Source organism: Chrysemys picta, chromosome 1, assembly GCF_011386835.1.
Source record: "Chrysemys picta bellii isolate R12L10 chromosome 1, ASM1138683v2, whole genome shotgun sequence".
Lineage (NCBI taxonomy): Eukaryota > Metazoa > Chordata > Testudines > Emydidae > Chrysemys > Chrysemys picta.
Window position 1 is genome coordinate 316,615,037 of NC_088791.1, and position 13,815 is coordinate 316,628,851.

Consider the following 13,815-nt stretch of genomic DNA (forward strand, 5'->3'; position numbering starts at 1 on the left):
AAAGCACCACATTCAAGCATGAGTTTGGTAAGTGCTTTCTGCCTAACGGTTAGTAGCATTTTATGGAAGCAAGTTTCATACCAATTGCTCTTCCCCTACTACGAAAGGGAGAGACATTGGACAAAGCATATGAGAAATGAGCGTTGTGAGCAGCACTCTCAGAGATGCATTGCTGTAGTCTTGTCAGACTTCCTTGTTAGCAGGAAACTTGTATTTTCAATCCACTGTCTCTATTTTAGAAGCCCTGTGATGATGCAATGTCACTGAACAGCCAATGAAATGACAAGGATGTATGTAACATCACAGCAAGAGCTCACACCTGTGCAAAACATTGGTCTTAGGCCTGTAATTTATCAGCACTCAAAACGCACTGGTAGCAGTATAGGATTGTTTCCGCAGTGGAGTGCTATTTACATTGTCATTCTTAACACTCACCCTTGTCTGTTCACCCACATTATCGTCAGTGGCCATTGAAGCAGAGATCCCTGTTTTTGAGAGCTCTTTCCAAAGGCTGGTAGTTTGTACTGTCCTTGACTTAGAGTTATTTGTTACCACACAATCCTTTTCCGTACAAACTACCAGGATTATGCAATTAAAAAACAGATTGATGGCAGTATTTGAAAGAAGTCAAGGTCTGTTCATACACAGAGCCTCTAATACAAATTCTGCTGCTAAATTACTGACAATCCTATTTAACTGCCTGTATTTTCTGTATTAGGGAAATTAAAAATATATGCCATGGGGACAAGAGTTAAATCAATGAAACACAAATTACTTCTAAGAATGAACTGACAGTCCATGAACCTATTATGCATTTAAAATGCTTTCTTTAGCTATACTGAATTATATTAGCTGTACCAAGTTCAAGCAAAAAGTTTTTATTGTGTAGTTATGAATGACACTTATAATTTCATTGCTAGCGTTTGTGTTGCTCTGGCAAGGTTGTCTTATATGAAACAAAAACAATCCAATCGTGAGAAAAGGTATCTTTATTTTTTCTCTAATAGAAGAATTCCATGTACATGTTTTGCAATGGTTTTTCTTAAGCTCGAAAATACTGCTAACAGATGTGAACAGTCACATCACAGAAATAGTACACAACAGCCAGCGAAGGCAGAGAGTAAGTTTAAGTTTATCAGGTGGTCCAAACTGTTCTCTGACAAGCTTTTTCTGCCAGAGGGGACGTCAGGACAAACACTAAAATCCCACCTAATCAATACAAGTTACGGTGTGCGTGTGTGTGTGAGAGAGAGACAACAAAACAAAACAGACCATGACTCGTGCCACCAGGTATGCATTTTAGTATTTTGTTGGTGAGATTTTTTTTTTTAAATGTCAGTCTCATTAAGAATTCCACTCAATTTTTTTCAAATGCTAAATTATACTTCACCTGAGAAAAAAGTTGCCTTACAAAATGAAAAATAGATTATGTGGGGTGAATCAGAATCTGGACAAATTGTTAGATGGAAATATCTGTCTGCATTTTAATCACTAGAACATGTGCAGTGCTGGCCAAATTCTCTGCTGGTGTTAGTGCCATTTCACCCATTTATAAAAGCAGAGAATTTGATCCTACACATTAAAATGTTCACCAGGTTCCAGTCTAAAATATACCCAGACTCAGGCCCCAATCTTGCAAACACTTATGCCCATGCCTAGCTGTAAACCTGGGAGTAGTCCCATTGAAGTTAATGAGACTACTCATGTGTTTAAGATTAGACATATGAATACATTTTTGCAGGATGGGGGTTTCAAATTATTACAAAGACTAAATAAGGAATGAAAAAAATCTCTTGAGAACAAAGGCCAAACTTTTCACACTTTAAAAAGAGGGCATAACAATTTTAACTTAGATCATTAACACATAGATATAGTAGAATACAATTAAAAAACTGAACACTCTAAGAACTGAATTTCGGAGCCAGCAAAACTATGTATAGCATTCTACAGTTACTAACTGAATTCACTATAATTTGGTAGAAACCTTTATATGCTGCTACTGTGTATTTTATATTTAAAAATAAAGGTTTGTAATGCACTGCAAAAAAGTACATACAGGAGTAAGTTTCACATGTGCACAGACTGCCCAGTGATATACACGATTAGATCATCAGAACACCAGTTGCTGATTAAGTCTTAGGATGAGCATAAGTGAAACTTTTCCCACAGACGTGAATGTAATGTCTAGATACAAGTGTAGTTGTCTAGAAAAGTTTTAGTTAGAACAGTTATTTAAAATGGATTACTACAGAATTATTTACATATCCAAGCTAAACAACGTCTACATGTATTTTATATAATTCAAATAACATTCTTAAACTATACTATGGCTTCCATTTTTTTCTAATTTACAAAATACATAAAATGTGAGATCAGACATTTAAAAAACCCTAACTTTTTAAAACAAAACATGGCCATTAAGGATATCTTTGCTTTAATCAATAATTTGCTTTGTTTTGATATTTTTCTTCTATAGTAATTAAAAGTTAGATTTAAAGATATTCCACCTCATCTTTATAATGCAAGTAATAAATTAACAAGAATAACTTACATTGTAAATCAAAAATAACTTCTAAACTATGTTTTATTTTTAAAAATGGTCTCTTAATTGCACAGTATTATACCTGTCCGATAACAATGTTAAGTCAATTGGATATTTTTTAAACATTCTGATATTATGATAGCCGTGTGTCAGTATTTCAGTCCTAACATACCAAAAGCCTCTTGCTCAAATCTTCACCTGACAAATGTTTTGGTAATTGCTTACTGTGGCGATAGTGGTGCCTAGACTTGAAAACCTTCACATCCACCATCCCAGCCAAGAATGTTTCTTCATAAGTCTGTCACTTTCCTGAGGTAAAGGCTGCAGAGTTTTAGGTTTGACTAAATAAGATACTCTGGTTTTCATCCACATCTTTATTTTTAGATGATATTCTCCTCCTACCCCTAAGGCCAAACTCTCCTCTTCTCTTTGTATATTCACATACACCTTCCAAGAAGGGCCAAAAACACAGCAACAGTTCACTTCCTGACCTTCAAATGTGAACGCCACCTGTAGTCACCCTAAGCCTGAACAATATTTTATTAGGCTGAATGTGAAACTTTCAGCTCTGCCATCCCAATTGCTAGGGTTTAGTTTGGTTTGATTTTTTAATTTAGACATACTGGACAAAAGAGATTACCTGCAAAGACAATATCTTACCTCAGAAGAATAGTAGTTGGTGGTAACTGAGATTTAAAGATAAAAGGAAGAATTCTTTAAAAATCCTACACAGTGGGAACAGTCGTTAAGACTGGCTTTGATATAAAATATGGGCCAAACTCAGTCTTGGTGTTATTTCACTGAAGTTAAAACACTAGCAAGAAAAGAATTGCCCATGCACATTTAACTAATTAAAAAAGGTATCTTTGAGATGTGTTTAAAAAGCTAATATTGACAATCTAGCTAGAAAAATAAAAGTTGTGAGTGGATGTATTATGGAAATACGTGTACCATATAAAATATTGTACATCTATAAAAGCAGAGTTTTATTTTTATAATACATAATTTATGGTAAATGTATCAAAATAATTCTCCTAAAAATACTGCAGACAAAGTAAAATGTTCTCCTCTTTTCAATGATGGCGTAAGGCTTCGCTCTGAATACTTTATCCACACATGAAAGCCATATTATTCAAACAGAGTAAAGGCAAGCAGTCAATATCCCAGTTTGACTTCTTATATATATATATATTAATCACACCTTATTTTACAGTTATATTATTTGCATCAATGCATTTAACATAAATCAAATGTAAAGTTTCACCAGTATTATCACTGTCCTATACATACTGGTGTGTCATTTCTCTAAGCTATTAAATATCTAGAGTGAACTCTTCCAGGATGACGAGCTCATGGAAGGTATTGCTCATTTGCTTTTATTAATCACAAAGAGAGAAATACCAACGGGGAATATTTTGTCAGCAGTACATTTATATATATATATATATATATATAACAAAGCTGGAATTGAACTAGCATATCATTGCACAATATTAAAAGCTGCCAAATAACTCCTGTTCTTACATTTTGTAAAGCAATTTTAGTGCTTTAGGACAAAGCACAATTTGACATGGTATAAGAATGCTTCTAGCAATCAACTTGCTTTAAATGATTCAATACTGTATTACATATACAAGAAAGCATCCAATGCTGATAGCTCTTATCTGTGCACTGCAGCCTACAGTGCCCTGTTACTCCTCTCACCATTTTAATAATGTAGACAAGACTAATGATTTAATATTATATATCAAATTGCTACATTATTAGGAGACATCCTGACTGAAAAAAAATGAAATGCATCTATTACATACACATCTCTTCAGACGTTTAAAGGAATTCAGCTTTTGGTAGAAGTTAATTCATACATACAAATATAAATGTAGAAATGCATTAGAGACAAAACACTAATATAATTATTAAAACAGATGCACCTACACTATGGTGTACTACTTAAAAGTGTAATTTGATTAAAAAAATCTTAGTGTACAACTAAGACAAGACTCACTTACTGTTTATAACCTCAGAGTCGCACTTTACTAGCTTCTACATTAAAACATGTTCTACAGATAGTGACCAAGAAAATCAAGGGAAAAAATATTGTCACAGGTGAACAGGTTCTCCCCCTAAACAACTCAGGATAGCTTATGTACAGCACCACCTGTATTGTGTTACAAGGGACAGATGAATGCAGATCCCACCTCAAAAAATCAACTGTAAAAGCTGTAGAGAAGAACACTTCCTGAATTAAGTTTGCTGAACATGGTTCAGATTATTGAATACGTCTATAAGCTCAATGCTTTTTAGAAGCATTTACTGTATACCCTAATCCTACTTCTTGCAACACACAGTGTCACACAAGTAGTGAAAATGTTTTCCTATTCAAAAGGTGCTTGGACATTATTTTCAGGCAGCATTTTACCTTTATTTTAGTAAGTTCACACTAGGTATGTTTTAGAAGGAAGAAAATGCCAATAGCTTTTTTAAAAACAAAATTATTAAAATATAAAATTGAGACAGACACTTATCTAAATAAATTACTGTATTTTTATTTGTCTAACTCTATTCTAGATTGAAATCTATTATTTTAAATAAGGGATAAAATGTTGCCCAAAATTCTAATTATAGTTACACATTTGTGTTTTAACTAGATCTACAAATCAATATAGTTCTCAGTTAAAAAGATACAATTTGTATCAACAGTATAGGTACTTTCTGGTTCTTCAGGGCCTTACTTTAAATTGCAGCAAGTATATCAAAATTATCATCAATTACATTGTAAACCAGTGAATTAACAACACTGAACAATGTTACTTTATATGGAATCCTAAAACTATAGGCAACTGACTACATCATGTAAATACAACCCTCTGCCAATGATTGCAAACCCTGTATAAAAAAAAAGTTTGAAGCAATAGTAAAACCCATAACTTAAAACCAGAAATATCCCTTACTAATACTAGAACAGACTATTTTAATCTGTTTCTACAGCTATACTATTTGTGGCAAGAATTAGGCCTACATAATACAACAGGCCAAAAACTAACTTCTGGAACATATACAGTATCTTACAAAAAGGTTTAAGTTATCATTTTCAGCTACAATACTATTACCATAGTGCAGTTAATAAATGTTGCATATCCTCAACACACAAAACCGTCTCAGGCCAGCCTTAATAAATAGCAAGAAAATTGAACAGTATCTTAAATACAAAACTTGCATTGAGAATACTTAGATTCATTTAAAAACAGGTAAATATTTTATGAAAAAGCATATTTTATCCAGTACACCTGTGCACAAATACAAATTAAAAAAAAAAGATGAATATAAAACAATTTAATGGAATCCTAAACTTTCAGTTCCATTTCTACTGACCAGAAGCACAGAAGAGCTGGACAACAATGTATCTGAACTGAAACATTCATGGCCTGATTTTAGGCAGTTCTGAGCAGCTGCAGCTTTTATTGGATTTAAAGGGAGTTGCATATGCTCAGAATCTTTGCAAATCAGACCACCAGGCTTTGCCTTATCCAAAAAGTAACGGAAATGAGTTCGTTTACTTTTGATTGCATCTGCTCTTACTAAATCAACCGAATCAAATCATTAAAAACTATTCTTAAAAGAGCAATGAAAAGTGCCATACTGTAAATTACTAATATATCGTTACCCATTTCAACTTTAACTGGTAACTTAATAGTTTATTTAAAAAATAAAGTCAGTGCCATAGTAAATCTTTGTTTTCTATAAATAAATGATTATAGCACAAAGAAGCCCACAAAATAAATAAATAATAATAAATTAATTGCTGTTAAAAGTTCAAATTAAGCTTGGCTTGAAAATTGTTTGCCAGGTCTATTAAAATTCTTTCAATTTTCTGCAGATTCTTTTAATGCCTTGCAGCTGAAGGACAAACATCCAGTAAGTTAATAAAACATATAACAAAAAGATAGAAAGTGCTGCATATAAACCCCTGATGCACCAAAGATTATTACCGGAGACCACAGATAACATACACACATATATTAAACTTAGACTGGAAAGATTTCAGTCATGAACATAGCTTAAAACCATTTAAAAATTTCAAGTTAGAATGTAAAACCAACCTGTTACTTCCAATGCATGGGGCTATACATACAGATTCCATGATACTGTATTTTCACATAAATGGATTACTATATAACCTCCTTGCTGAGAAGGAGATCACATATGCTATTGTAGCAAACCTCCCTCAGCATTAGAGCTGAACTGAAAACTACTAGACACCACAAAGATGCATCATCTTTCAATAACCTAGCTGGGATTTTTCCACTAAAATGGCTGCAGCAAGTTGCTGAGCATCTGTCATGTGAGGATTCCTTTTCATAACAATTCTCACAAGATCAGGAGGGAAGATGTTGCATAAGTTTATATAAACCTTCTCCCGTGTGTCTTGATACCTTGGAGGATCTTGAGGAATTCCACAGTAAGGTATGCACCAAGTCTGGTCTTGCTGCTCAGGTAAACTTTGGAAGGCGAACTGCTCGTAACATGGCTGAGTGGGGTTACTAGGCAAGGAGTAAGTCTGACGATAGCCGTACGCATCAATCCCATAACTCTGCCTATCCCAACTTCCAAGCCCATCTTGGCTGGAATAAGGCTTTCTTTGTCTTAATGGAGAATTATCATATAAACGTGAGTCTGAAATGCTATCTATTCTTGTGGATACAAGGGCCCTCCCCAGATGCATGGTCTTTGAATGTTGCAAACTTTGAAGAGCAGAGTAGTCATTAGGGCAACTAGAACGAGCACCAACTGTAGGATGCTGTAGATGTACAGACATGTATGGAGTAGGAGGTTTGTGATGATGCTTTGGTTCTTCATGACTGTAACTTTGCACTCTTGTTAAAGGATCATGGTAACTCTGCAGGAAGGGCTGTGAATTAAGGCGGCTATGTGGATGCACATGTTGGCATTTTAAGTTCTCTTCTAATTGCGGGTCAGGTGAACTCATGTAAGACCGATCATTGTAACCCACATAGGAATCGCTACTACCACAGCTCATACTACCTTCACTGCTACAATCAGAAGCTACAGAGCTAATCCTATAATCGGTGTCTAAGGAGAAACGCCTTTCAGGACTGCGTGGACCAGAAATACTTAGATTCGAATAAGCGTTCAGCATAGAGTAGTAGCCTACGTCCACAGGAGACTCACATTTTGGGTACTGCTCATAAGGCATTGGCGTTCCATGATTTTTGGTTGCCATCATCATTGGAGGATATTGTCCCTGTGGTCTTTGATCTTGAGGTGGGAAATGAACCCCGGATGGAAGGCCATTGCTTAAAGGTGCAGTACTTTGGGGTTTTACAACTGAAGAATTCGGTATACTAACTAAAGAAGGAACAGACCTGGTTTCCAATTTGTTTTTGGTGGGAAGCTTTTCCTCCAAGTCTTGGTAGACTTGAGTCCTTATACTAGGATCTGATTGCCTCTTTGGAGCAGCACGTTTGAGATCAGAAGTGCCATCATTCTTAGTGCTACAAGGAACACTGTTGCTTTTTACCAGTCCTCCTTCACTTGCAGCTTTGGCAGCTGTGCTTCTAGACAGGGCTCGAAGTTCATCAGCAACAGACCGCTGAGGCTGATTTCCTCTTTCTGGGTGGTAGTATTTGCATTTGTGTCCATAGGTACATTTCTTTCCTATTAAAAGTCATACAATTTGAGGTAAAAAAGAAAAGAAAAAGTTATTTAGCCATTTGAATTGGAAGCTCTCAATTTTTTAAAATTTGTGAGTGAATTGAAAAGATTTTTGAACTGTGTGTCACCGAAGTGAGGCCTTGAAACCTACTTTCTTGCTCTATGGAAAAGATTGTGGTAATGTTCAAGAAGGTAAAGGACCTATATAGCACTAGCTTGAGACAGTGCAAGCAGGAAATATTCACTAGACTGCCAATGTATCTCAATTCTGTCCTGAAACATCCTTCCCATGCTTCCACTGCTCTCCTAAACTGAGCATCATGTGGAGTCGAATCTTGCTTTCATTTGAGATCTATGGTTTTGAACTCCACCCTTCCTACCCCTCCAAAATGTAATTTTCTGCCTACTTTTAAGTAATATCCACAACCTTTACATATTTTATTCATTTAATTTAAAGGAAAAGTCTTCCTTGAAGTAAAGCCAGTGAGATGAACTAAATATTATGCATGTGTAATAATCAGTTTTCATGCATATAGACCTCATGGTTGTCAGTGTGATCAAACCAGTAACCCCTGGCACCAGAAGCATAAGCTACTAACATTTGAGCTGAAGGAGTAATTTTTTATCATGTAGGAGGCTGTTCTTGGAGTGGGAATTTTTTGTAATTCCCCATCCCCATGTGTGCCTCAGTTTCCCCTGTAAGTTGCATAGCTACCTAGTGGGTGGGCGGGTGGGTGGAGAATGGGGGATGACACACACGACAACACTAAGTTTACTCTCAGGGAAGGCTAAGAGACATTGGTGTCTCTTATGTGTCACCTCCCTGTCTGGGTGGAATGAAGAGAGTCATTAAAGAACTTGCTGAAACCAACCTAGATCAACAAGGGGTCTAGAGAGACAATGTAACATTCTCAGCTGCAAAGGTGAGTAGAGACCCCAGCTCAAGAACAAAGGACAGGAAGATGTGAGGTGGAAGATAAGCATGAGCTCTGAAAGAAGTTTGGGAGTTCTCACTTGGGAACTAACTGAGGAGGTTGGACAGACAAACAGAGCCTGAAAATGGAGTTCACTACAGCTTGGCTGACCTAAGGATTTTCTGTGCTGTGTTCCAGTTGACTAGTAAATCTTACTGTTTTGAAAACACTGCTTGAGTCTCCCTGTAAATGCTTGGTGAGGTGCTTTAATCCCAAGAACAGCATACAAGTTTCTGACAGCAGTCTGTCTCAGTTGAACACACTGAACAAAGCACATGGTGTGAAGGAGGAGTGCTGAAGCCCAGAGTTTCAGCCTAAGGAGGTGGTGAGGCTGTATGGCCTACCTTGAAAGAAGAATGAGACCCCTGGGGAGTCTGGCCCATCAAAGGGGTTCCTCCAAAAGACTGTTCTATAGTTGTGGGCATAGCTCCGATCCTATGGATCCGCAACAGTGGGGTCATGATCACAGCCAAAAAGCTAATGTATTATATACTTCCACATTCGACTAGCTTGTCCTGAGTGTCTGAAGGCCAAAGGAGTTCAAGTTCCATCTGGGGTATCACTTTATAATGCACTGTGGCCACACACATTAGACATGATGGTACCCCAAATCAGACTAAAATCTCTTCTGCACCTTAGATGACCAAGTCTAGCTTGCCTTGCAGGAGGAGCATGTAATATACTGGCTTAGTCAATGTGAACAAAGCTCTTTGTAGTGGCGGGCCCCAGTAACTAACCTCCTGGTACTTACTGATGGCTAATGAAGTTATTTCTTTAGTTTAAGTGGTAGATACAAATACTAACACATTCTTTTCCAACTGATAAATGAATAAGATGTGTCAGCAGAAATCTTGGCTCCACTGAAATCCATGGGAAAACTCCCATGGACTTCAACAGAGTCAGGATTTCAGTCCTTGTCAATATAAGATAGCTCTGTAAAAATGTCTTACTTTCATTGGCACAGCTATAAAGAAAGGAAGCAGTTTGGCCTTTATCCCTAACCATACAATAAATTCTGCATTTAAATCAAGTTACCATATGGACATGGTTGCTTCTTATGTTCCGGTACAATAGGTTTCTTCCTTAGAAAATTGTCAAGGCTTGGGCCATGACGGCCAAGAGGATCATCAGGAGGCATGAACCTATAACATACAACAAACGCATAAGAGAACTGACCACCACATTTCATTTTCATGTTCCTGTTGCAACCAATTATAGCTATGGACTACCCGTTACAATTTATCTGTCATACGTTATGTCAGCTTTATTCTAAAGTAGTAAACATTTTCCAGGAAAAGGTTTAACAAAGAAAACCCACATTTTGCAACTAAGAGGAAGTTGTCAAATCAGGACTATTCGTCAAATGATTTAGCTCCAAAGTGTAGTTTTGAAAGACTGCTTCTGCACTCCAGCATCTGCTTGCCAGAAAAAAAAAATATCCCAAAATATACTCCCTGGCTGTCCTGCAAGCTGTTTTACAATCTGCAGAACTATGCAACATATCACAGCACTGCCCTATAGCCAGAAGTACAGGCCACAATTTTTAAAACCGAGTGCCTACATCAATATTTACACACGTAACAGAAGTGGCCTGATTGTTCGAGGTGCTGAGCAACCCCTACACTTCCACTGGGGTCAACAGGAGCTGTAGGTGATAAGCATATTTTAAGTTTATGCCACTTCTATTTAGGTGGCTAAGGGGAGTTATTCCAGAAGAGATAGTCCTGATTAACTCAAAGTGGCACCTTTATTCTGGAAAAAGAGTCTCCACTCATGGAGTTAATCAGAAACAGTTAACCTATTTTAAATTCACACCCTACCTTGTTCAGGATTAACCTTCATGTGTTGAAATGCCCTAATTTAAAAATTAAAGGGTTAAAATTTTTGTCTTAAACATAAGAGAGGCTATACTGGGTCATACCAAAGGTCCATCTAGTCCAGTATCCTGTCTTCCGACAGTGGCCAATGCCAGGTGCCCCAGAGGGAATGAACAGAACAGGTAATCATCAAGTGATACATCCCCCATTGCCCATTCCCAGCTTCTGGCAAACAGAGGCTAGGGACACCATCCCTGCCCATCCTAGCTAATAGCAATTGATGGATCTTCTGCCATGAACTTATCTAGGTCTTTTTTGAACCTTAAGACATTTTATATAATCTGCAAAATTTTGCCACTTCACTGTTTACCCCTTTTCCCAGATCATTTATGAATATGTTGAATAGGACTGGTCCCAGTATAGACCCCTGGGGGACACCACTGTTTACCCCTCTCCATTCTGAAACCTGACCATTTATTTCTACCCTTTGTTTCCTATCTTTTAACCAGTTACCAATCCTTGAGAGGACCTTCCCTCTTATCCCATGACAGCTTACTTTGCTCAAGAGCCTTTGGTGAGGGACCTTGTCAAAGGCTTTCTGAAAATCTAAGTACACTATATCCACATGCTTATTGACCCCCTGAAAGAATTCTAGTAGATTGGGGAGGCATGATTTCCCTTTACAGAAACCATGTTGACTCTTTCCCAACAAATTATATTCATCTATGTGTCCAACAATTCTGTTCTTAATATGATTTCAACTAGTTTGCCCCGGTACTGAAGTCAGGCTTGCTGGTCTTAGAAATGACTGAAGATTCTTTGTTGTTCACAGAACAGCCAAAGCAAAACTATCACCTAGGTATTTTATACTATGGAATACACTCAATATACAAAGTATCTGAGCATCATGGGAATTACATGAGCCCAGTAAGTAGTCTAATCCTTTTTCAATCTTTGGGTTCTTTCCAGGACAGGTGGGAAAGGTAAATAATACATTTTGATAGTGGTTATTACCATTATGGAGAGCATTGGCAAAAAGCAGAGTTTGAAGGTTTAGAAGATTAGGAGCAGAGCCTGGAACTACAACATCCTTTTATTTTCTCATGTGTAGCTAATAATTTTGATGGAATCCAACATGTTAATGGAAGCCCTCAAAATGCCCTTTTTGCCATTAGTTTTCTAACAAGAGGTACAAAATCAAGATTACTTACTTGTCATTGACAAATGAATACATCAACAATCGCTCATCTATGAACTTTTTCCATTCTGGCTTTTCATTAGCTAGATCCCTGTAGTTATCATTAGACACAATGATACCATCTGACTCAAAGGCCAGCTTCACTATGAATCTGTCATCATAGCATACCACCCTTCTCCCCTGCACACGACGGGATGGTGTAAACACCAGAATTTTCTCTTTTTCTAACTTGCGCAGGATTTCTTGATCTAGAAGTATTAAGAAATAGTCAAAGATTTAATGTCTGAAGTGAAACCAGGAATTCGTTCATCTTGACAGATCTTAAGGTTGCGGCGGAAGGTCAAAATTTTTAGTGCCAAAATATGCCTCACCTTAAAATAGTTATAATTCAGTAGAAAGCATCTGATATATATTATTTTAAATTTACATTCAGCAATCAACCAATACGTTTAAAAAAACAAATTCATTCTATACCATTTTTATCAGATCAACAGAGAAGCCTGCGTTTTGCGCTCTCTTTGCTAGCTCTGCAGCGGTTAACAGATACACTATTTCCCAAGTTTGGTTGTTAGAAGAGTAAAAATCCCAAACTGCTCTGATGGCAGGAGGAGAGCTCACACGAGGCATAGGAGCTCCCCACTCCACCCGCTACTGTGTGGCCATGTCCTATTGTATCCTGACTGTAATCAAGGTTGTCCAATGACCGCATTCTTAAGTAAAGATAGATCTCTTCATCCTCACTTGGTACTCACGGAGGTTAAGCTTCTGAAATTGTCCCAGTAGTCCATATTAATGGGGCCTCCTCTCTCCACAAGTGATTGACAGACAGATAGGGAGAAAAAAAAAATCAGCAGAAAGAGGACTCTCCCCCACAAGGAGGCACTGGTACTATTGCACACAGGAACCCATTTTCCAGCCGGTTGCGAAGTCTGGTATTGTGGACATTACATTGCCTCCATTTCTCACAAACGTGCACACTCTAAACTACCTTCTGACAGGGCCCACAAAAAAGCTGGCTTCACAGCTGCGTCACTAAGTTTCAGAACAAATTCAAGTTTCCATCCGTATTGTCAGACAAATGAATAATGATATAGAATTTGTTTCCCTTCTCTAAAGGTCAAATGTCTCATTTCCTTTCAACCCACAAAAACAGGCCAAATCAAAACCACAGAAGCTCCTTGATCCTGTTAAACAAGGGTATTTAACACCTTGGAGAAATGCCATTTCATGGGTCCCGTTGGATCACAAAGGCATTTTCTCTCTGTTCCCTGTGTTGACGTGCTCGATAGGCTTACAAGCAATTTTTGACCTCAGATAGCTAAACTGCTTTTTGGAGTACAAAAAACTCATGACAGAATCTCTTCTGCCTGGAACAAAAATGTCATAGGAAGAAATGTTAGCATTAACAGATCTGTAAGATTTGTATTTGGTGTATCAAGTGTTCTACTCATTAGAAATACTTAAGATTCAAAGACCAGTGTTTTCAGTACCCAGTCCTTCCTTTCAATCTTCCTATTGCCCAATGACTTATTAAAATTTTGAATGGAATAGTAGCTGTTCTTCATTATGACAGGATTCAAGTTCTGTCATATTTAGATGACCACTGATAAA

The 13,815-nt window shown here is 37.2% G+C and overlaps 1 protein-coding gene across 4 annotated transcripts in view; it reads right to left on the minus strand.

The window, feature by feature from the left end:
* Nucleotides 1–971: 971 nt before the first annotated feature.
* The window catches only part of ZC3H12C (zinc finger CCCH-type containing 12C), a 58,140-nt gene continuing 45,296 nt past the window's right edge, over nucleotides 972–13,815 (minus strand). For all 4 annotated transcript variants that reach the window (XM_042855098.2, XM_042855101.2, XM_065581450.1 and 1 more), the window contains 3 exons: nucleotides 12,218–12,452; nucleotides 10,225–10,331; nucleotides 972–8,218 (listed from right to left, as the gene is read on the minus strand). In XM_042855098.2, the coding sequence (XP_042711032.1) occupies nucleotides 6,822–8,218; nucleotides 10,225–10,331; nucleotides 12,218–12,452 (1,739 nt within the window). In that variant the 3' untranslated portion in view covers nucleotides 972–6,821. The remainder of the gene's footprint in view (nucleotides 8,219–10,224; nucleotides 10,332–12,217; nucleotides 12,453–13,815) is intronic.